Source organism: Neoarius graeffei, chromosome 2 (assembly GCF_027579695.1).
Source record: "Neoarius graeffei isolate fNeoGra1 chromosome 2, fNeoGra1.pri, whole genome shotgun sequence".
Classification (NCBI taxonomy): Eukaryota; Metazoa; Chordata; class Actinopteri; order Siluriformes; family Ariidae; genus Neoarius; species Neoarius graeffei.
This window is the reverse complement of record NC_083570.1, coordinates 68,483,009-68,507,814: the sequence shown is the minus strand read 5'-3', so window position 1 is coordinate 68,507,814 and position 24,806 is coordinate 68,483,009. Positions and strand designations below refer to the sequence as shown.

Sequence of the window (24,806 nt, the reverse complement as noted above, 5' to 3'; positions counted from 1 at the left end):
CTGGGCAATGAGCTTCGTAAGAAGCATTTCAAGGTCCTGGAGTGGCCTAGCCAGTCTCCAGATCTCAACCCCATAGAAAATCTTTGGAGGGAGTTGAAAGTCCTTGTTGCCCAGCGACAGCCCCAAAACATCACTGCTCTAGAGGAGATCTGCATGGAGGAATGGGCCAAATACCAGCAACAGTGTGTGAACTTGCACAATTGGTGACTGACTAAATACTTTTTTGCCCCACTGTATATGTCTTGTAGGATGCATATTTATCACACATCTTTGGTAGATCCTTTGTTAGAGTACATTCTGTCTGAATGTACAGCTTTGCTGAAATGAACTTTTATCAACAATTTCTTTTCATTGTTCTATCCTAACTGACAAGAGGACAGTGTAAACAAGCAACTAGTAAATGAATCCAGAATAGCATGAAGCTCAGAATCTCTGCAAACTACAGCTGCCTGTGGGGCAATTTCCAGCTCATCTGCAGTTCCAGGCGCTCCATTGCCTTCATGCACAAGTTCATTTTTATGAGATGCTGAGAAAAGAGCATGGCTCTAAACAGCAGTGTCTTGGTTGATTATAGTATATGAGCTATGCTAATTCCTGTGTTATGCCATATGTTTTAGAAGCTGTTCTATACACACTAGCAGGTCGCACTTAGTGAGTTTAATGGAATGAAACTGTTTTTGATTAGGACCGTTTAGTTTTGGGATGTTTAATGAGAATTAAAGTTAAATCCTTTCTGCACAGTACTAAAGACATACTGTGTACTTTGTATTTGTCTGTTTATGTTCGATTTGCTCTGGCGCTCTGTTAATGTATTTACTTTTTATTTGCTCAATAATATTAACTGAATTAAATTATAGAGAAATGTGACATCTTTGTTCTGTGTAAAGCAGTGGAACTAAACGAGGTTCAGTGTTAAAATCTGAAGTCATTGTTTTAATTTTTTTTTGAGGGGGTGTTTTTTTTTAATCAGGTGATTAGTGGTTCATTAGCAGTGGAGTAGATTTGCAATGCCTCTGTTCTTTAGGTGAAGTGTAGGCAGTAAGTGGATACTCTTGTGTACATGCATTAAGTCTAAATTACAAAAGGTTGAGACTTTAATTGCCATCTTTAATAGACTGATTTTTTTAATTACTGAAACATCCATTTTATCTTGTCAAGTTTTATGTAGCCATTCCGAATAGCAGCTTTCTAATTGAGTTCACAAAATGGCTCTAACCTGTGATTAAGCATAGCCTTGTTTAATCACAACATCTTCTGAGTCTGGTAGTCATTCAATCACTGAATAAGTCTTTGTTCAGTGTAGGCAAATCATGTGGCTAATTGAGAAATGGTCACGGCTGTGTGCTATGAGGAGGAGACATATGGCAGTTTTAATGGGATTCAGCAGCGCATTGTGTTGCTTGGTGTTATGGCACAATAAAGTGCTTTAGACATAATGTGTGTGTGAATGTTTTAATTTACTCATGAGATTTTACAGATGACTGAATCTGGTCATTTCAGTCCTACATGCCCATGGCTCCTGTGTAAGCTGCTTCTCTGCAGGTGTTTTAATGATGCATCACATCCTGGTCTCTTGAGATGCTCATTTGTATTACTGTCCTCACTAATCATGCTGTTGTCTCCTAAAATGCTTGATCTGAAAATCCAAAAGGCCTGGGAGAAAGTCAAGTATGGCTTACAGTGATGGTGTTGTAATGCATGATAATGTTTAAACATTTGCTGAGGCTTTATGAAGGACGAGGCATTTAGTGAATTGAATATCGTGTAATATAACCCTGAGCACCAATTCCATTCTGATTATAATTATATAGCCTGCTTGAGACAAATATGTTTTAACATATGAGGGATAGATAATGATTGTTACAAGGCTAGTCTTAATGCCAGAAAAAAAAAAGATGCACTTCTACACTGGAAACAGGGATATCAAATTCTGTATTAAACAATAATTGGTATCACAATTTTAATAGACTTTTTTAAAACTCTTTTTAACAGGCAGTGCTAAAACTCCTGTAACTTTCAACGAGAACGGAGATGCTCCTGGACGCTACGACATCTTCCAGTATCAAATTACTAATGATTCTGCTGAGTACAAAGTCATTGGACACTGGACGGATCAGCTGCATTTAAATGTGAGGCATGGCATTTGTGCTATTGCATTTTAATTCACGTGTTTGGCTGATTTAGGAATACATTTCAAGTGAAAGGTCAAAGAGAGCAAACATTTATAACCATGATAGAAATTATGATGATAATAGTGCTTTTAACTGTATTCACAGTCAGCATGCGAATGATGAGAATAAAAGTTACATTTATTTCCAATTAATTCCATTGGATTAAATGTTGAAAAACATGCTAAGAGCATATCCTAATTTAGAATGGATACCCATAATTACGCTTGTGTACCTCTCCAGATGGGTGTTATGCAGTGGGTGAGTGGGGACTCATCTGTGCCCGCCTCAGTGTGCAGCATGCCCTGTCAGACTGGGGAGCGAAAGAAGGTGGTGAAGGGTGTGCCATGCTGTTGGCACTGTGAGCGCTGTGAGGGATACCACTACCAGGCCAACGAGTTCATGTGCCAGCTGTGTCCATACGAGCAGAGGCCTGACCACAACCGCACTGTCTGCCAGCCCATCCCTATCATTAAGCTGGAGTGGCACTCTGCCTGGGCTGTAGTACCTGTTTTCATCGCCATTCTGGGTATCATAGCTACCACTTTCGTGATAATCACCTTCATACGCTACAATGACACACCAATTGTACGTGCCTCAGGCAGGGAGATGAGCTATGTGCTGCTTACAGGAATATTCCTCTGCTACATCACCACATTTCCTATGATAGCAGCACCTGGAGTGGCTGTGTGCTCCTTCCGTAGGCTCTTCCTTGGCCTGGGCATGTGCTTCAGCTATGCTGCACTGCTCACCAAGACCAACCGCATTCACCGCATCTTTGAGCAGGGCAAGCGCTCGGTGGCAGCACCGCGTTTCATCAGCCCTGCCTCCCAGCTGTTCATCACCTTCAGCCTTATCTCAGTGCAGCTCATGGGTGTGCTGGTGTGGTTCATCGCTGACCCACCACACACTTTTGTGGATTATGGTGAACAACGCACGCAGGACCCTGAAAACGCCCGCGGTGTGCTCAAATGCGACATATCGGATCTCTCACTCATCTGTTCGTTAGGCTATAGCATTCTCTTAATGGTCACATGCACTGTTTACGCCATCAAAACCAGGGGAGTACCAGAGACCTTCAATGAGGCCAAGCCTATTGGATTTACTATGTACACCACCTGCATCATTTGGCTTGCCTTCATACCAATCTTCTTTGGGACGGCACAATCTGCAGAGCGGGTGAGTTCAAGGTTTAAATCCATTTTATATACACACATGTATGGGCTAGACATACCTACAAGCTTTCTTGATATATAGACGATGCTCACAGCTTTATGGGGTTTTCGATCTATCCATTTAATGAACATTTTGAAATTGCACATTAAGGAAATTAAACAAACTAGAAAATGAAATTTGAAAAAAATCTTAATAATAGAATTACCCTTGGGGTTTTTTTTCATGATTTTTTGGATGATAAAGTTTCAGATGATAAAGTCAGAGCCAGGCCAACCCAATGGAATGGATAAGTGGTTATACAAATAGATAGGACATTCTTTCAAAATGGTTTCAAATGGTCTTGTTTTGTTACATATACTCTAATAAATAAAGTATAACTCTTAGACGGATTAAATTATTCATTGACACAGTAATGCACAAAACTAATTTTGCAAATGTGACCAAGAGGAGCAAGTATGAGAGCAGACCACCGAACAACTAGCTTTAATACATGCAAAATGCCCGAAACCCAGTCTGTGTACAACAACAAAAAACTTCCACAACATGGCTCAGTTCAAAAGTTGCTTTAAAACATGAATACACAGCTACTGAAGGTTGATTGTATACCACATCTAAAATACAAAATCAATATAATCAAATTTATTCTATCCACACTCACTGGATATGAGCAATTGCATGCTCTGATTGGCTACTCCACTACTAGGCTATCAGCTCATGTACCGTGAGTAGAGAAAAACAAAATGGTGGAGCGTGTTGCTGAACCAACTGAGGATGAAATTAAAACTCTACTCAAAAACAAAACCCCCAAAAATACAAAAAAGCAACAAAATATAGAATGAAAGCATTTGATGGTAAGAACGTATCTTTTTTTATTTTTCAAGAATTATTATTATAGCATTTTTCACAAATTGCTACTGTCATTTCGCCCATTTGTTTACATTCTAACTGGAAATTATTTTGTCGGACGTTTTGTATAAAGTTTTTATTTATCGAATTTGCAAAAAATAAAAATGCTGTTTCTCAAAATCCAGTGAATGTGGATAGAATAAAACAGTTATTCTATTCAATCTCGTCTTACATGGCTTATAGCCAATTCGGTACTATGCGCCTCGTCGGCTATCAGCTCATGTACGACTCAATTTCGTGTAATAACTGTTAAATATATCACATTGCACAGGTTCAATCCTAGCATCATAGAAAGAAAATCAATTTATACCCCAGAATTCTTGAATCTGAATGATTTGAACGTGTTGATTAATTACAGTATTTCCAGGTTTGGATTAATGTGCTTGAACTAATGTTGTCATTTCTACAGTAGCAACTAACAAAACCTGTTATAGATTAGGGATAAAATTAGCTCATGTTTAAAGTCATTAAAATTCTGTAAAGCTGCTTTGCGGTAATATCTATTGTTAAAAGCGCTATAAAAATAAACTTGACTTGACTATTATGACAGACACTCCATATAATCTGAGGCTAGTAAACAGATTTTTTTTTAATGCTGTTATATAGAGACTTTGCACCATCATGTGATCCCATAGCAATGGTAACTATGCCGCCATGACGGGGGCATGCTTGTAATGCTTCATTCGGACAAGTTAGTTGTTATTGGTTGGTATGGGAAGGTTTTGCTGCATTTTTGCATGTATAAATAATTTTGAACAAAACAAAGACATCAGATTTTTTTTATTTATCAAAAGTAATTCATCATCAGGGAAAACCTAGAGAGATTTCTAAACATAGAAGGGAAAAATGGGTGGAAAAATTCACTGGGACTTGATGTTGAACAGAGAGGTCAAAAACGCAATGGTATGATCATTTCATTTTCACGAAGGTAAGAATAAAAAAAAAACAATTTCACAACTGCAGCAAGGTGTTCGTTCTTATACAGTCAAGTGATCATGAGCAACACAGCAGCTTGGCACAGCCTAACAATCACCGAGACTTAGGCTACATCCACACGACAACGGCAACGAGATGTTATTTAAAAAAATATCACGTCCAAATGGGCAACGATCAGTAAAATATCAGGTCCATATGGCAACGCAACGCTTGCTGAAAACGATGCAATACACATGCCACACCTCTAGGGGCGCTGTAAGACGGTCCCTTTGGAGACACCAGAACAATAGAAGAAGTAAGGACGCATGCGCATAAACTATTATGCGCGAGACTTCATATTAGCCAAAAAGTCAGGAAAATCTGTTCATAAAATTACATTATAATGACCAAATACAATGAAAAGTATTTTTCCAGTCTCACCTGTGAAAGGTAATCCCATGTGATCTCGTTTGGACGGCAAACCTGTTGGTACAGTTAAACGCAGCTAATCTTTATTCTCCGCTTTGACCTACCCAATATGGCGGCGAGGATGACGTATGATTCTACGCGGAAGGCGGCGTCTTTAATGGTCCGGAATAAATTGAATGCTACACGTTGATGGATTAATTTGTTGTTTCTCACCTGTGAAAGGTAATCCCATGTGATCCCGTTTGGACGGTAAACCTGTTGGTACAGTTAAACACAGCACATGAATCTTTATTCTCCGCTTTGACCTATCCAATATGGCAGCGAGGATGACGTATGATTTTACACGGAAGGCGGCGTCTTTAATGGTCCGGAATAAATTGAATGCTACACGTTGATGGATTAATTTGCTCTTCTACGCCCTTTTTGAGGAATGTATTGTAGGACTTAAATCAACATCTGAAGAGGTGAGATCGCTCCTTTTTTTCCCTATTTTTGCTGGCGGGATTGACTCTGCCCTAAGGGCTAATCTCTCTCTCTCTCTCTCTCTCTCTCTCACTTTGCACCATTACACAATAAATATTCACAGTGAAAATATTTTGTAAGCGCGTTTCATGAACCAAGTTATAGGATTTGTTGACAACTCGCATCGAGTTCGTTACACTTCTACCCGGCGTGAAGCACTCAGTCATGTGGTTGTGACATCATCGTAAACAAATCCGTTCTACTCATCCAGACGACTTCGCAACGGCAACGTTGCCAGATCTTTCCACTCTGGAACCCGTTCTCAAAAAGATTGCGTTTTGGGCACCCAAAACGCCGGTGCCGTGTGGACGCCAGGCCTAAATGATAAGCAATTGTATCGGAGTCACCTGAATCCGTTGCCGTGTGGACAGGGCCTTAAAGTGCATACATTCGAGGATCCTTTGGAGCATGTTGTGCATGTGCTTGAGACCCAGTCATTAGGGGAAACACCTGATGCTGATTTGAGAGCAATCAGCACGAACATGTAAGAACACAGGGGCTTTGTGAAGTATTATCATTATCACTCAGTGCGTTTACATGCACATAGAGAAGATCGAATTTCTGCCGTAGCTCGACTGAAATCGAAGTTCTAAATGCCATGGATACACCTTAGCTCGGCTGAAATCGAAACGAACTGGATTTCTCGTAATCGAGCTACGCGACCTAGATTATGCGATTGTAGCCGAGCTACTTAGTGCTTGTAACCCTATCGAGCTACGTAGTCGAGCTACTTACTTCCCTTCCGGAAGTGACGAGTGACGAGACCACAAGCGGGAAACACAACAGCCTCGGTCGGCATGACAACAGTAGTAGTAGCGAGCAGCAGAAGAGGTCAGGAGGAACAAGGAGAAAGAAAATAAAAACAATTGAACTTTTTGTGTGTTTATTAAGACATAAGTTAAATTGTAAGCAAAAAATGGACTTTAGAAAAATATACAATTGTGCAAAATCAGTTGTCTTACAAAACAGTGGTCTGCGCAGGACAGTTTGTAGCCAACAGGTGGCAATGACATGTGGTGTGAATGTAAAGTGGAAATCACTCCTCTTCTTCATGACGACAACCGGAAGTGTACCAACACGATGGAGCGTGTAGCGCCACCTGTGGCTTGGGTGCACAATGTACCTCACACAATAGCTCGATTTCCTTGTGTGCATGTAGGATTGGATTTCTCTGGCACCCCTGCTGGGACCCTTAGCTCGATTACCAACAGTAGCTCGATTTGGATGTGCATGTAAACGCACTGACTGTCACGTTTGCTTGTAGCCATGTTTATGACTCTGCTTTCGGTTCCTGCACTTACAGCTGTCTATTGCTGCATACCTGACAGAATACTTCACAAAGTCTCTGTGAAAACAGTGTCCTTATATGCATGTGATGATTGCAGTCAAATCACCATCAGGTGTTTCCCATAATGACTGGGTCATTACTGGGCACAACGCACTCTGAAGGATCCCCGAATGTAAATGCACTTTTTTTTTAAGTCTTGGTGAAGGTTAGGCTGTGCTAAACCACTGTGTTGCTCATGTTCACGTCACTGTATAAGAATGAACACCTTGCTGCAGTTGTGATTTTTTTTTTTTAATTCTTATCATTGAGTTTTTGACCTCTCCGTTCGACGCTGAGTCCCGCTGAATTTTTTCCCCCATTTTCCCCTTCTACGTTTAGAAATCTCTCTAGCATTTTTCCCAGATGATGAATTACTTTTGGCAAATTAAAAAATCTGATGTGTTTTCAACGGGCGGCACGGTGGTGTAGTGGTTAGCGCTGTCGCCTCACAGCAAGAAGGTCCTGGGTTTGAGCCCCGTGGCCGGCGAGGGCCTTTCTGTGCGGAGTTTGCATGTTCTCCCCGTGTCCGCGTGGGTTTCCTCCGGGTGCTCCGGTTTCCCCCACAGTCCAAAGACATGCAGGTTAGGTTAACTGGTGACTCTAAATTGACCGTAGGTGTGAATGTGAGTGTGAATGGTTGTCTGTGTCTATGTGTCAGCCCTGTGATGACCTGGCGATTTGTCCAGGGTGTACCCCGCCTTTCACCCATAGTCAGCTGGGATAGGCTCCAGCTTGCCTGCAACCCTGTAGAAGGATGAAGCGGCTAGAGATAATGAGATGAGATGAGATGTGTTTTCAACAAAACAAAGATGCAAAACATCCAAACAAAAAACAAAAAAAACAAAACATCCAAAAAGGCAGCAAAACCTTCCCATACCAATCAGTAACAACTAACTCATCTGAATGAAGCACTACAAGCATGCTCAAGCGTAGTTACTGTTGCTATGGGGTCATGTGATGGTGCAAAGCTTCTGTACACGAGTGCAGCAGTATTCAGCTGTGTTTTTTACCGACAAGATGGCGGCTGTGTACTTTTCGGTCACGTGACTGCAAGATCTCTATAGACCCTTTTCAGTCACGTGACCTTCGTAAACGCGACCACCATTTTGGACATGTAGCGGACTTCGGCTCGAATTGGTTTGAATGCGAGGAAGGCGACAAACGGAGAACATACAAGAAAAAGGAGCGAGATGCAGAAAATACCTTCGCTATCCAGCGACGTAGGGCATTTACAGGGCGAGCAGAGGGAGAAATAACAACAGTAACGACACATTAGCAACGCCGTACAGAAATAACAGTTTATGGCACAGACCCTTTCGGTTCTTGCTCATCTAGCTGCTACAATGACTGCTTAGACTGCAACAATAATACCTAACACACATTTAAGTATCCGTCGTAAAGACGTGAAACTCGTCGAGTGACGAGTGTGTTCATTGATAAGCTAACCCAATCTAAAAGTAGACATACCATCACACTGCCCTGGCGCTGTGCACAGTTTACCTTCTACGGTTTGTGCACTCACTAGTTGCCATTACTTTCTCCAACCGTTGTTACAGATTACAGGGAACGGTCTGGATTTAAGAGACAAATACATGTTCCTCTTATTTTGAACACTTATTTGTAGGCAGTGCTTAATTTGTAAAGTGGGAGGTCCCGGAGCGCAGAGGATGAGTGGCTCCGGTGCGGAAAAAAAGAGAAGAGGAGAGGAGAGGAGAGGGGAGGGGGGCGCTGCGCTGCGCTGCGCTGCGCTTCTGGGCATGTTTTGTAATAACACTGCAAATTAAGTTCATCTGCAGATATTTTGTGGATGTCGTTTCATGAGAGAAATCACCAACAAGACATATCAAAATCAGACATTAACACTAAATAAACTTGCATTTTTTAATTTAATTATTATTATTATTATTATTTTTTTTTTTTTTTGTTACATAGTCAAAAGAGGTGTCGGATCACCGGATCCAGTGTAAATAGCTGCCAGAGCCAACGCCCGAGGTTCCGGAGCGCGCTCCGGCTTGCTCCCCCTCAAATTAAGCGCTGTTTGTAGGACACTGCCTCTGATCTGTCCTACAGTCTACCAACAGCAAAGGAACACAACGCTAACTAATAGCTACTACAGAAGAACAAAGAGGTTACAATGGGTTATTTTAGCCTATTTGGTTACACACTCGCCGCCACAGAATGTTAACAGCAATGTAATGCCTTTTCTGGCTAATTTTATTCGTCTTACCTCCAACAAAGTGGTCACTACACAAGCGTTGGTATGCCGCTATCCATCTTCTCCGTCGGTCAGCATCTACCGGGATCCGATAAAATGATAACCCTTGCCTTGTTTGTTGATGGTTACTACATCCAGGTGCACAACAATATAGTGGCATGATGGAAGTCTTGCTGAAAATAAACACTTTCTTTGCTGCCGTTCCTCAGTGTTGGCTGTGGTAAACTACTGGTAGTACACGTCCAAAATGGCGGCCGCGTTTGTCGTGACGTCACGTGAAAAGGGTCCATAGGGGAGGCATGGTGGTGTAGTGGTTAGCACTGTCACCTTACAGCAGACAGGTTCCAGATTCAAACCTGCCATTCAGCTGGGGCCTTTCTGTGTAGTTTGCATGCCTTCTTTGTGCCTGTGTGGGTTTCCTTTGGGTGCTCTAAAGACATGTGGATTAGGTCAACTGGCTACACTAAATTGCCCATAGGTGTGAATGTGTGTGTGAATGACTGTCTGTCTCTGTGTTAGTCCTGAAATAGACCAGCATCCAGTCAGAGTGTACCCTGACTCTCGTCCAATGCCAGCTGGGATTGGCTCCAGCTTATCCACGTTCCACAAAGCGGCATAGAAAATTAATTAATGCTGTTATGTAAGAAAGATGATGACATTCATGAAAGGCATCCAACAAGTCAATGCTTTGTAATGGCTGGTTAAAGTTTTCTGCCACTGGAGAGCATTTAGGAGAGAGAACGTTCTTGATAACATGACAAACTGCATTTTTGTTTTATTAACTTCAAATGAGAGAAAGAAGAGAGGGTGATAAGAGAATGACTGGTTGTGGCTGCAATAATATGAGTGATAACACAAACTTATGACATCATTGTTTAATAAATTAAAAATTGAAATCATTGGCAACTTGTTATGCTATAAGAGTAAAAAAAAACACTAACTTTGGAGTGGAAACAGTGCTCATCTTTGCACCAAATTGGCACTGATCATTTTCCCAGATCAACTTTTTTTTGTTGTTGATACTTCTACTGAATCTATGAATTCAATTTCAAACTGTCATATTAACTAACCTCTGTGCTATAAACAAATAAACTGACAAATTTGGGATGGATTAAAAAGTGTTCCCTGGTCAGATGTTATCTCAGTACTTTATAGCTGATGAATCTTTACAGCTGATGAGTGGAAGGATATAAACTTTTTTTCTCACACAATATTTCATCCTACTTCTCATTAGTGCAGTTGTTTTGTGTCTGTGAATAACCCAGTAGCATCATTACACAACCTCTGCTTGAGTAATATCCATGCTGATTGTTTATTTTCTCCCTTAGACAATTCCAGTTGTTCGATGCATGTGCTGTCTTCTGCAGGAGAGTTATCTTGTTACTGATAACAGTGAATGGGGCACACAAAAACAGTGCCTAATGTTTTACAGTTCACACAAACGGATATTAGTCTTTGAATATGAACACAGCCTCTGGAGCTTACTGTGATTTCTGTTATACTGGATACTGCTAGTTTAGACAGGCCAAATCTGGAAGGAATGGACATTTTAAGACAGCTCTTACACAAAGGTACACTTTGTGCTCCCTATGTGAGTGTTCCTTGGGAAGCCATGGCCTAATGGTCAACTTTGGGACCAAAAAGGTTGTCGGTTCGATTCCCTGGACCAGCAGGAATGGCTGAAGTGTCCTTGAGCAAGGCGCCTAACTCCCAACTGCTCCCCAGGCTGCTCTGGGTATGTTGTATGTCACTCTGGATAAGAGCATCTGCTAAATGCATGTAATATAATGTGTAATTGGATATGAATGTTGTGTGCAAGAGATTATTAGTTTTAGTGTAGCTTGGCAGGGTAATACTGACTCAGGCTAATAATTCTTAGCTCTAACTTTTCTGTTTAAAATGCACCTTCATTTCATCATGTTAGCTGGGTTGTATATTAATCTCTATTAGTTCTGTTTGTATTTTCTTAAAGATCATAGTCATAGAAGGATGATTTTTGAAAGATGATTCTATAACCTTTAATTGCATCATTTTATGGGCTTACACATGCAAGATTATACATATATAATTAGTTTACACACTTGTTTATGGACAGTGTGGTGATGCAGCAGGTCCAGGGTCCTCGATCTGATCCTGAGCTTAGGTTACCATGGAGTTTTACATGTTCTCACCATGTCTGTGTGGATTTCCTCACAGTTTCTGTTTTCCTCCCACCTCCCAAAACCATGACAGTAAGAGAATGGGCCGCACTAAATTGCTCTTTGCTGTGAATGTGTGAAGGGTGCCCTGTGATTATCTGGCAACCCATTCAGGGACTATTCCAAAGATAGGGTCTGGAATCACTCTGACCATAGTAATGTGCGCTATATTGCCAAAAGTACGTGGACACCTGATCATCATATGAAGAAGAAGATGATAATGCATATTATTTATTAGCACATTTCAAGGAATTGAAGGACACCTTATAAAACATACAATAAAACTCAAACACACTAGCCAACAATTAACAATATATCAAGACATCAGCAATCAAGCAAGGCAAAGATATAAAATAGGAAATTATAACAAGACCATCAATGACGGCGTTGCTCACTCCGGCCCTGTCTAGTCCAGAATTAACAATCTAAAGTGGGCCACCTTGCACAATAAATGTTGCAAGCTATATACACTATATACAAGCTATATATAGAAGCTATATACACCCTTGGAATAGCTACCTATTTGCCAGAAAGAATCCAAAACTGTGAAGAATTAACAGAGAAGAAGCGATTTTTGTTGAACTGCTCATTAAGGCTTAATTAGTCCATAACTTCATTAATAATTGTAATTAAGTAAATCTGGGTAGAAGTTATATGCACCCTAGGTACCCCTACCTTCATACCAGAAAGAATCAAAATCGGTGAAGAGTTGAGGGAGAAGAAGCAATTTGTGTGGAGACTGCTCATTAGGGCTTAATTATTCCATATCTTCATTATTAATTGCAATTATGCAAATTTGGGTAGAAGCGCACCCCAGGCAGACCTACCTTCCTGCCAAAAAGAATAAAAATCAGTGAAAAATTGAGAGAGAAGAAGCGATTTTCGTGAAATGTGGATGACAGCCGGCCGACAGACAGCACATGATGGCATAAGCTCATCACCTGTCAGCCGGATGAGCTAATAAATAATATGGTTGTAATAATTAGTATAGTTATAATAATATAACATCCAACATCAATTAAAAAAAACCCACTTAATTTGAATGTAGCCCTTAGGGTTTGAGTCAGACAGAGAAGACACTTTTGAAGAGATCTGTTTTAAGGCAGGATTTGAAGTTTTGAAGAGAGTCAATATAGGCAAAGTCATATATGCTGGTTAAGCATCCACTTCCAAAACCATGGGCTTTAATATGCAGTCAGCCTCCTTTGCTGTTCTGGGAAGGCTTGTCACTAGATTTTGGAGTGTCGTTGTGGAGATCTGTGTCCATTTAGCCACAAGACCAATATTTAAGTTGGGTATTGATGTTAGACAAGGAGGCCTGACTCGCACTGGACATTCCTGTTCATCCCAAATGTGTTCAGTGGGCTTGTGGTCAGGGACCTGTGTAGACCACTCAAGTTACTCCACATCAACCTTGACAAACCATGTATTTATGGACATTGATTTCTGTGTCATGGTGGAAACTAAAAGAGGTTGAACATCAGAAGGAGTTTAGGGAAGAAATGAGATGAGCATTGACTGGTCATAGAAGTCTGCCAGAAGATTGGAATACTACTGCTGTACTAGTAAGAGAGGCAGCAAGGAAGGTGCTAGGGTGGTCATCGGGAAGGAGGAAAGAAGACAAGGAGACATGGTGGTGGAACAAAGAAGTGCAGGAAATTATAAAAGAGAAAAGGCTAGCAAAGAAGAATTGGGACGAGCAGAGAGACGAGGAAAGCAGGTGGTTATACAGAGAGACAAGACAGAAGGCAAAAAGAGTTGTAGTGAAGGTGAAAGCAGATGCATACCAGGAGTTGTACGAAAGACTGGAGATCAAAGAAGGAGAGAAAGACCTGTACAGACTAGCTAGGCAGAGAAACAGGGAAGCGAGGGATGTACAGCAGGTAAGAGTGATGAAAGATGGAAATGGAAATGTGCTGACAAACAAAGAGAGTGTATTAAGAAGGTGGAAAGAGTACTTTGAGGATTTATTAAATGAGGAGAATCCAAGAGAGAAAAGGTCAGAGTCATTGGAGACAGCAAATCAGGAAGCGGAGTTGGTTAGTAAGGATGAGGTGAGGGCAGCCATGAAAAGAATGAAGACTGGGAAAGCAGTCGGACCAGATGGTATCCCAATTGAGGCTTGGAGATGTTTGGGTGAGATGGCTGTGGAGTTCCTAACGAGATTGTTTAATAAGATCCTAGAGAATGAGAAAATGCCAAATGAATGGAGAAAGAGTGTGCTAGTCCCAATATACAAGAATAAGGGTGATGTACAGAGCTGCAGTAATTACAGAGGAATACAATTGATGAGTCACACCATGAAGCTATGGGAAAGGGTATTGGAGGCAAGATTGAGAAGAGAGGTAGCAATCTGTGAACAGCAGTACGGGTTTATGCCAAGGAAGATCACATTGGATGCAATTTTTGCTCCAAGAATGTTAATGGAGAAGTACAGAGAAGGCCAGAGAAAGCTACATTGTGTGTTTGTAGACCTGGAGAAGGCATACAATAGTGCCGAGAGATGAGTTATGGTATTGTATGAGAGAGTGGAGTGAATAAGAAGTATATTAGAGTGGTGCAAGACATGTATGAGATCAGTGAAACAGCAGTGAGGTGTGCAGTTGGAACGACTGAATGGTTCAAGGTGAAGGTGGGACTCCATCAAGGATCTGCTTTGAGTCCTTTTTTGTTTGCCATAGTGATGGATAGCTTGACGGATGAAGTGAGGCAAGAGTCACCATGGAACATGATGTTTGCGAGTGATATTGTGATATGTGGTGAAAGTAGAAAGGAGGTTGAGTTGGGTTTGGAGAGGTGGAGGTATGCATTGGAATGAAGAGGAATGAAGGTGAGCAGGAGCAAAACAGAATACATGTGCATCAATGAGAATGGGGATGAGAGTGTAGTGAAGATGCAAGGAGCAGACGTAAAGAAAGTTGGTGAATTCAAGTACCTGGGGTCAACTGTGCAGGAAAATGGGGGCTGCGATAGTAAGGTGAGAAAGAGAGTGCAGGCAGGGTGGAGCAGTTGGAGAAGGATTTCGGGAGTCATTTGTGATCGGAAAGTCCCAGCAAAAGTGAAAGGTAAGATGTATAAGAGAGTAGTGAGACCAGCTGTGATGTATGGATTGGAGACCATACCCTTAACAAAGAGACAGGAGGCAAAGTTGGAGGTGGCGGAGTTGAGGATGTTGAGGTTTGCGATGGGAGTGACAAGGTTGGACAGGATAAGGAACGAGTACATCAGAGGGACAGCACATGTACCGGTAGAGAGCTTGGGAATTAAGCTAAGAGAGATGAGACTGAGATGGTATGGGCACATCCTGAGAAGAGATGCAGAGCATGTTGGAAGGAGAATGTTGAGGATGGAGCTGCCAGGCAAAAGAAAACGAGGAAGGCCAAAGAGGAGATACATGGATGTGGTGAGAGAGGACATGAAAGTGGCAGGTGTGGTAGAGAAGGATGCGGAAGACAGGGAGCAATGGAGACGAAAGATCCGCTGTGGCGACCCCTAATCAGGAGCAGCCAAAAGAAGAAGATTTCTGTGTCATGGTGGAATAGGTTTGGGCTTGGCCCCTTAGTTCCAGCGAAGGGAAATCTTAATTCTACAACAAACAGAGACATCCTGTACAAGTGTGTTTTGAATTTTGTGGCAACAGTCTGGGGAAGGCTCCTATGGATATGATGGTTAGGTGTACCTTTTGGCCATATTGTGTAGATACTGAAGATGAATGAATGAATGAATGAATGGTGAAGCCATGGCCTAAAGGTTAGAGAAACAGCTCTGGGACCAAAAGGTCACCAGTTCAATTCCCTGGACCAGCAGGAATGGCTGAAGTACCCTTGAGCAAGGCACCTAACCCCCAACTGCTCCCCAGGCTGCTCTGGGTACATTGTACATCACTCTGGATAAGAGCGTCTGCTAAGCGCTTGTAATGTAAAGGCCTCGTCACACTTATTCAGAATTAGCAGGAATCAAGCAGAACCAGCCGGAATGAAAATTTTTTTAAAAATTCATGGCACATTCGGGTGGGAATTTCAAACTGACCAACATTCTTACAGCTTCGAATGCCATTCGATATTTCTCCTCTTCGAATGCACCTCGAATGTTTTGAGCATGAGCAAAACATTTGGGCCGGCCACAAGAATGGGCCCGAATGTTTGGAATGCACTCAGAATTTTTAGAATGCACTTTGAATATCCCAGAATATACAAAGAATTTTCATTCCAATGGCATTCTGGCTCATTCCGCCTCTAGTGTGACTACCCTATAAGTAATGTTTGTGCTTTAAATAATGGTAAATTAGGATACTCCTTTTGTGAAACATGCCTTTCCTGGGTTCTCTGCATAATCGCTTTTGTGGTAAGCATCTGCACTCCCTTGCAAAATCATGAATTGTGAGGTGACAGAATCCATTCATTCATGAGGGCATAGTCACACTAGAGGCGGAATGAGCCGGAATGCCGTCAGAATGAAAATTCTTCGTATATTCTGGGATATTCGAAGTGCATTCTAAAAATTCTGACTGCATTCTGAGTGCATTCCAAACATTCGGGCCCATTCTTGTGGCCAGCCCGAATGTTTTGCTCATGCTCAAAACATTCGAGGTGCATTCGAAGAGGAAAAATAGTCACACTAGAGGCGGAAGGTGCCTCGAACAGCATTCGAAGTGTATTCTAACTGCATTCTAAATATTCTTACGGCATTCAAACAGCATTCAAAACGTTCTGATTGCGTTCGAGGGAAAAATCGAAATGGCAAGCCACTTCAAATCCTGCCAGAATGTCCCGAATGAGCTGGAATGAAAATTCTTCGTATATTCTGGGATATTCGAAGTACATTCTACTGTAAGTATCTGAGCTGCATTCTCTTTGAATTCTTAGATGTTCGAAACATATTCGGCGGCTATTCCAGAAGCGTTCTGACTGAATTTGAGGTGAATTCGTACAGCATTTGAGGCACCTTCTGACCAGACTTTGGGTGGTATTCGGGCAGCAATCAAACCGCACTCGTACGGCATTCGAAGTGCATTCTTAATATTCTTACTGCATTCTAACAGCATTCTAGGTATTCCTACTGTGTTCCAACTACATTTGAACTGCATTCAAAAGCTAATACTGTACACCCAGAATGTGCAAGAATCATTCGAGGCGGGTTTGAAGTGCATTCTAAGTATTCGAACTGCATTCTTACAAAGCTGTAAGAATGTTGGTCAGTTTGAAATTCCCGCCCGAATGTGGCACGGATTTTGAAAAATTTTTCATTCCGGCTGGTTCTGCTTGATTCCTGCTAATTCCGAATAAGTGTGACGAAGCCTTTACCTTAAACCTGAAGCATATTTCACTTGGCTCCATAAAACCTTTTTTCATTAGTTACAGCAGCCTTAATGGAAAAGCATTACCAACATTATTTAAACTAGAAATGCCATTAAGGCCATATAGAAGTAGGCTAGGTAAAACAGAATGTGTCATCTGTTTTTGTATGTACTGTAAATTGAGCCAACACCACCTCACTTTTTTCTAAAACTAATATAGGTCTTTCAGCAATTTTTAAATTTTATGATTATTGATTACATTTCACATCTCATTTAAATCACCAAAATTCCATTATGAAGCTATTATAATGAGCAAATGAACTGGCTGTGCAAAACAGGCCATCCCCATAACCTTTTGTCAGAAATCAATATGAGATAACAGCCAGAATTCTGTATCAGAGGGTTCAGAGGAAACAAATAACTTGACAAGCATCTCATACTATGTAGTCTGTAATAAACTATTTTATAAACTTATTTAAGGTAGAAAATAATTTCCTTTATATCCGTAACTTTTTGTGTATTTATACAAAAATGCCAATATACTGAGATGCAGTGAGATTAAAACAGCAAAATACTATATTGAATCTTTTATCATGATCTTGCTTTTATTTTTCTTCTTCAGAGCATTAAGTGATGCAATGAGACACTGAAGTGTGGCTCTGTGTAGCTTTACTCCATGTCTCTGTGTTGTAAGTACATACAGTACTGCAGGGCAAAGTGTCACTATTTGCATTTCAGGAACAACACCAAAATAAGATTTACATACACAGTGCCATTTAACAGCCTCAGTAGGGGGTGAATTAGGTGTGCAATAAGGTTTGATCATCTGCATATTAAGTTGACCTACTTTTTTTTTTTTAATGCTGTATTTGCTTGCTCATTCCTCATTGCATTTGTGTTTGTGTTGAGCCTCAGATGTTCTATTAAAATGTCTTTGCATTATATTGATGTGATATCAGATGGTGTAAAGAAAATGAGCTCCAACACTATCTGATTTCTTGGAATTCTTTCAACATATGGCACATTATTATACCGGTACTTAATACAAATCGAAATTCTGATATTACAAGCTGATTATTGCTGTGAATATTTTTCACTGATAATGATTTCTGTCATTTCTGGCTGTGATTGCTGATAAGTATGTTCTTTTAATACAGTACATCTATCGCATGCCTGCACAAAATCAAAGCATTATAGAGATAGTGTGCTGAAGAGTTTCAGTACAGCCAGTGTACTTACTGAAGCGTATTATTAATAAGGCCAGTTTACTCTTCATATGATTAATTTTCTGTAATCCTTGTCTTGAAGTGGCAAAAGAATCAGCCAACCATTTTAACATAAACCACTGCTGGAGCTCCTAAGTAATTCTCTGCCCTCACAGTACAGTGGAGTAGTATGTGTGATAAGATCGTAGGACTAAAATTAAAGGAAATGTAAGAGAATTGTAGGTTTTTTTTGTCTCTGTTATGTTTTCTCTCTCTCTCTCTCTCTCTCTCTCTCTCTCTTTAATTAAGTGTGTCTGCAAATTATAATAAACATGGCAGGAAGTGTTTTTAAAACACTAAATGTAATGTAGAAGCAATCCTAGTATAATAATAGAGGGGAATTTTTTAATGTTTAAAAATGTATATTTCTCTTTGAAAAACATGAAACAATAACAATATTAATAACCACATCTATTGTATGTATCATTTTAATTCTCTGCATGGTGTCAGAATTTATTGAAACAACTCAAACAGAAAAATTCTATTGAGGTGAAGTCAGTTCTTTATTATTATTATTATTATTATTATTATTATAAGATCCTGACTCCTGGTTAATTCTGTGTTTGCACATTAGAGACATGTGCAACAGTTCTTTGTCCCTCCATTTTGGGGACCATTAAAGGTCCTCTGTAGTCATCTACCTTTGTTTCAACAAAGGTTCCATGTCGAGCCCTCTTTAGAAAGCCTGAACAATTAACAATCTAAAGAGCTGCTAAGAAATCAGTTTATCTAAGAGTGCTGAAATGTGTCAAAATTAACAGCTACAAGTAGCTGTTCTTCTTTGTGTGTGTGTGTGTGTGTGTGTGTGTGTGTGTGTGTGTGTGTGTGTGTGTAATCACACCTGCTTCTACAGTAGAGCTGGTTTTTAACCGTCAGGGTTCTATGACATTCTTACTTTATTAGATAATCTATTTATTCTCTGGCATCCTCGATTCTTCTGGACCTAAATGCCAAAGCACAATCCACAGTCAATGCATTAAGGTTTAATTTTGCTTATTATTGTAGCTGTAGACATCTGTATTAATCTACAGTGCATGTGGCAAAACCACACTGCTATTGATTATAGTATTAATAAAAAAAAAAAGCTTAGGACATAAATAAGGGTATAGTATACAGTATGTTTCAGTATTTGTAAAACCAGCTGATATGAAACTGGGAGTGATCCTAAGTAATTCTGATTAAAAAAGGATAGATAAAAGGAGCAAAGCAGACATCTACACATCAAAATGTTTTAGTTCAGAGAGTAGCCAGACCTTGGTTGAATAATGGTTTTAAAGATGCTGATATGCTAATTTTCTTCTTTCTCTCTACCGTAGATGTACATTCAAACGACCACTCTGACCATGTCTCTGAGCCTGAGTGCATCTGTGTCACTGGGAATGCTCTACATGCCCAAAGTCTATATAATTATCTTTCACCCTGAGCAAAATGTGCCCAAACGCAAGCGCAGCTTCAAGGCTATTGTCACAGCTGCGACCATGTCAAGCAAGCTCAGTCAACTGGCCAGTGAAAGGCCAAACGGAGAGGTGAAAACTGAGCTCTGTGAGAGTGTGGACAACAGCAGTGAGTATCGTTTATATTACTTTCTCACCCTCTAGTGACAGATGTTTTGTATGTTTCAGTGTATAATCAGTTTATATCACATATTTCCCATTATGGGACAAAATCTCATCTCATCTCATCTCATTATCTCTAGCCGCTTTATCCTTCTACAGGGTCGCAGGCAAGCTGGAGCCTATCCCAGCTGACTACGGGCGAAAGGCGGGGTACACCCTGGACAAGTCGCCAGGTCATCACAGGGCTGACACATAGACACAGACAACCATTCACACTCACACCTACGGTCAATTTAGAGTCACCAGTTAACCTAACCTGCATGTCTTTGGACTGTGGGGGAAACTGGAGCACCCGGAGGAAACCCACGCGGACACGGGGAGAACATGCAAACTCCACACAGGAAGGCCCTCGCCGGCCCCGGGGCTCGAACCCAGGACCTTCTTGCTGTGAGGCGACAGCGCTAACCACTACACCACCGTGCCGCCCCTGGGACAAAATCAACTTTTTTAAATAACATTTCAGGGTATTTTTCTTACAACATTTTTAATTTAGATTTGAATTGATGATGGCCTATTTCATTCAGCTTCTGATATCTTTATAGTGTGAACCTTGGCTCTACGAAGAGCGAATACAGTTGAAAAGGAATCATTTTTAGTTCATTGGATGTACTCTTCAATATCAGCTTCAAGAAACCAGGACAGAGGATGTGGATCTTCTCATTAATACAAGAAGATATTCCTTTATATGAGATTAAAGTTACAAGCATTAACAGACGTATTGTGTCTTTCTCACATCATCTGAGAGTGAATGCAAATATTCAGGCTCTTCCTCCTGTGCCAGAAGAAACTCTTATAGTGAGCCAAATCATAACTGATAACATAAATGGTACATCATGTGGAGTGTAGTTTGGCATTTGGAAGGGGAAAAAAACATATGTGTATCTTTTGCTGGGTTTTACCCATCAAGACCTGACACCAGCACATATCAACCCACTTCAAAGCAAGCAGAGTCATAAGCATATTATGATGTAGTGCCAGTCTTCTGAGTGTCAATACTAAGCCTTTATGTTTAATATTTAAGAATATTAATATTTATGGGTATTCATGAGCAGGCTATTTCTCATTATGCTCACAGGTCATGGCCTGTGAACCATATGTCACTGTAAGCTATTATAATTTTATACACTGTGTGACCTAAAAATCAAAAGGCATACAGTGAGCTTATATTTATAACCCATTTCTTTTCAGCATTTCTTAATTTCTTTCACTTGACTGAGAAATTGACTGATTTAATCTTATCACCACAAAGTAATTCTCAAAGGAACAATATGAGGAATAAAGAGTAGGAATTCCTTTGTCTTCATACAGCTCAAATAAGTATGAAGCATACTGAGCCTGGTGTTAATCTAATTTGGTATAGAGAAGTGTGATATTGGAGGTTCAAAGTCACACTTTCAGAAAGTGATGCCACAAGTCTGTGTTAAAAATAGCAGCCATTATTTCTCTCACGCCTTACAAAGCATCATCATAAAGCCTCAATGATTTTCTGTACAGGACAAAAACCTGTTCTCCTCTTCTCTTTTGCAGCTTTACCCACTAAAACAACATATGTCAGCTATACCAATCATGCCATATGAAGACGCATCCTGAGTAGAGGATTCTGGGAAGGATTATTTGGCACTGCCTGGAACTAAAGCATGAGACTTTAATGTTGTTCATGATAAAGAGAGTGTTTGTTGTGCTGAGACAAATCTTGCCTGTTTTTCCTAACAGTTACACACATTGGCTGTACAACAGTGACTGGGACAGCATTCACTGCTGGCATAACAACACATGGAAATGGGACTTCATTGAAGCAGAGTGAAAAATATACACACACACACATATATTTTAAAAAAAATCAAAGAAAATTAAGGAAGTGTTGGAGTCAACCATGTTAGTTGTTATTCTAATTGTAAGTATTTTGTGGTTGTGCAGATTTTTTCATTCTTGTCCCACGGTGTAAGATCTGCATTGGAAAATGCCTTTGTCTCTTGTATCAGCTACTCTGGTCAATTAGCGCTGGTTTGTTAAGTGTGTATATGCCATGGTTGAAGCATGCCTGATTTTTATACAAATAATTTATTTATAATAAAGGAATGTTTTTGAAATGTCGAGAGATCTTGGATGAGCAGTCATATATTGTGCATCTTGGACCACAGTTTCTGGTGGTTTACAACCATCCAGCTACACAATTAGTGAAAGTCAAATATTACATTACATTACAAGCATTTAGTAGACACTCTTATCCAGAGCGACATACAACATACCCATGGCAGCCTGGGAAGCAATTGGAGGTTAGGTGCCTTGCTTAAGGGCACTTGAACTCAAGGGCACATTCCTGCTTGGTCCAGGGAATGAAACCAGCAACCTTTTGGTCCCAAAGCTGTTTCACTAACCATTAGGCCATGGCTTCCCCCACTTACCCAGTTTAGAGAGCAAAAATACATCAAGTCCACTTGAAATTTGACTATTATACAAACAAATCACTATTTCTACACTGAAATGATTAGAAATTCTACATACTCATAACTTTATGAAGCTCAGGACAGAAATAAGTAATTGAAGCCCAGATAACATGAATTGGGCTGTTTTGTTTTTTTTGTTTTTTTACTTTATGGAACTATCTTTCTGAGCAGGTGAGCCTAGACACTGGCAAAAAGCATAGCTGGCAAGATATTATTTATGAGCTGCAGTACTGTATTCCAAATATAGCATATGCTCAGTTTTTCAGTTTTGCTATGCCAGGAGTATACAGTACGTTTTATTGCTGTTTTATGTATGCAGCTCATAATACCAAAATGCTCTGCGTCCAAATGATTAAAAAAAAAAAAAACACCTTGGTTAAAGAAAGTAGAGGCTGTAAATTGAGAAGGCTGTAAATAGTTGATTTTTGGACTAAGGTAAAATAATGAAAGGAGACACTTTGGGAAAGTGAAAGCAGCGTTTTGGAACAGCTTTTTTTTTTCTTTCTTGTTCAGCAAATGTGTTCACTTAAACACTTCAGTTTAAATGGTAAGTATAGACATGACCATAGAATTTATATGTGGACTTAGCTGTAATTTAAAGCCATATCTGCTTATTCCAAAATGCAAACGCATGTCTATAGGCATATTAAAATCTAATATGTACATGTACGACAAACACTGATCTCACCCTTGTTTTTAACTTCTGATTTTGTTCCTTTCCACTATAGAACCAGATCTAATTTTTCACCCTCAATACACAAACCTCCAAGCTATATAGAAGTGCAGCTTAGACTAATACTATAGCCAGTTCCTTCTGGACTATCAAGTGGACAGCGCTTTGTGTGTACCACTGTCCAATCAATAAAGAAAGAGTTTCATGTATTCTGAATGTGTAACATTAGCTTATTGTGGAATTGGGTATCTTACCAATGTCAGCCAATGTTTCATGTCTAGCTGGTTTCCAGTAGTAAGGTCTAGTTAATGAATTAGCCTTTCACAGTAACAATGCTATATTTAAGAGATGTTAAGTGGTTTGTCAACTAATGCATTTAAAAATGTGTTAACCTATCTCAGACAACAGTTTTATTTTCCCAAGGTTACAATGCTGCCAATGGTTGTGTTTTGCTCTGAGTAAAAAGGTTGAGATTTTATCATATAATTAGCAGATACAGGTAACATCCATGCATGATGGTGTTAAGGACATTTTAATAATTTACTTTCAGTTTATAATTTGGGTAACATGTTTGTACTTTCAAAGTGAACTTGTCAGTCAATACCACAGTCTAATTGAATAAAAAAAATGACAGAACATACTTTTCTTCTTTCCATAACCTTCAGGAAATTCAGATTATGCAATATCCATTTGATGTGGAATTTTTCAAGTATTTCATAGTGGGGAATGTGTTCAGGTAACAGGGTTGAATGCTGCACCGTTACATTTTTCATAACCTATAGTAGATGACCCATGGAAAAGGATGCTTCAAGCATGCTGTGTTCTAAGAGTTTTATGAATGTTTTATTCATTTAGTTATTTATCTGACATATGTACTGTATATGGATTCTTGTGAAGAACACCTTGAAATGGTTGAAATGTCTTTTACCTTTATTTACATAGTTATTTGTAAGTGTTGCTACAGTAGGACACAAATGATATCCTAATCCTGGAATCACCTTTTTATTTATTTGTCTAAGTACTGATAATGAAGCTATTAATATGAGAGATATATTGGTTATCAATATCAATTTTGCTACAGAAATGTTCTCCAGGCATTAGCATCATATTTAAGTTACTTAGAAAGGAAATCTTAAATAAATTCTGGTTTATTTAAACCCAGAGTATGTTTCAAAGCTAGTAAAGAACCGGGTATATACAGTGCCCTCCAAAAGTATTGGCACCCATTGTAATGATTAGTAAAAAGGGGTTTTAAAAAAATCCACACTTTGGTGAAGTAGCTTCATTTCATACTGAAAAAAATGAGAAAAATCCAGCCTTTAATTGAAATGAATACAGAGAAAAAGCAAATCCCTCATCAAGACATAATTATTGTCAGCACATGAGCCACTATTATTCACATCCCTTGATATTATAGTGAACACAATGTAACTGAAGCATATTTCCCATTTAAATTGTACATTTTTGAGTTGATCGGAGTGTGTAGGAAATTTCCAAGCTGTAATCCCAGACTTCCTGATTAACTGGGGTACAAATATGAGGTGACACAGATGCTAAATTCCCTTAATCATCTATCAACATGGGAAAGATAAGAGAACACACAAACCAAATGAGGGAGACTTGTGTTGATCTTCATAAGTTAGGGAATGGTTA

At 39.8% G+C, this 24,806-nt stretch overlaps 1 protein-coding gene across 2 annotated transcripts in view; it reads left to right on the top strand.

Moving 5' to 3' along the window:
• grm8b (glutamate receptor, metabotropic 8b) overlaps nt 1-22,123 on the top strand; it is a 312,271-nt gene extending 290,148 nt beyond the window's left edge. For both annotated transcript variants that reach the window (XM_060914785.1, XM_060914786.1), the window contains 4 exons: nt 1,993-2,129; nt 2,412-3,347; nt 19,734-19,980; nt 21,561-22,123. In XM_060914785.1, coding sequence (XP_060770768.1) covers nt 1,993-2,129; nt 2,412-3,347; nt 19,734-19,980; nt 21,561-21,610 — 1,370 coding nt within the window. In that variant the 3' untranslated portion in view covers nt 21,611-22,123. The remainder of the gene's footprint in view (nt 1-1,992; nt 2,130-2,411; nt 3,348-19,733; nt 19,981-21,560) is intronic.
• The last annotated feature ends 2,683 nt before the right edge of the window (nt 22,124-24,806 follow it).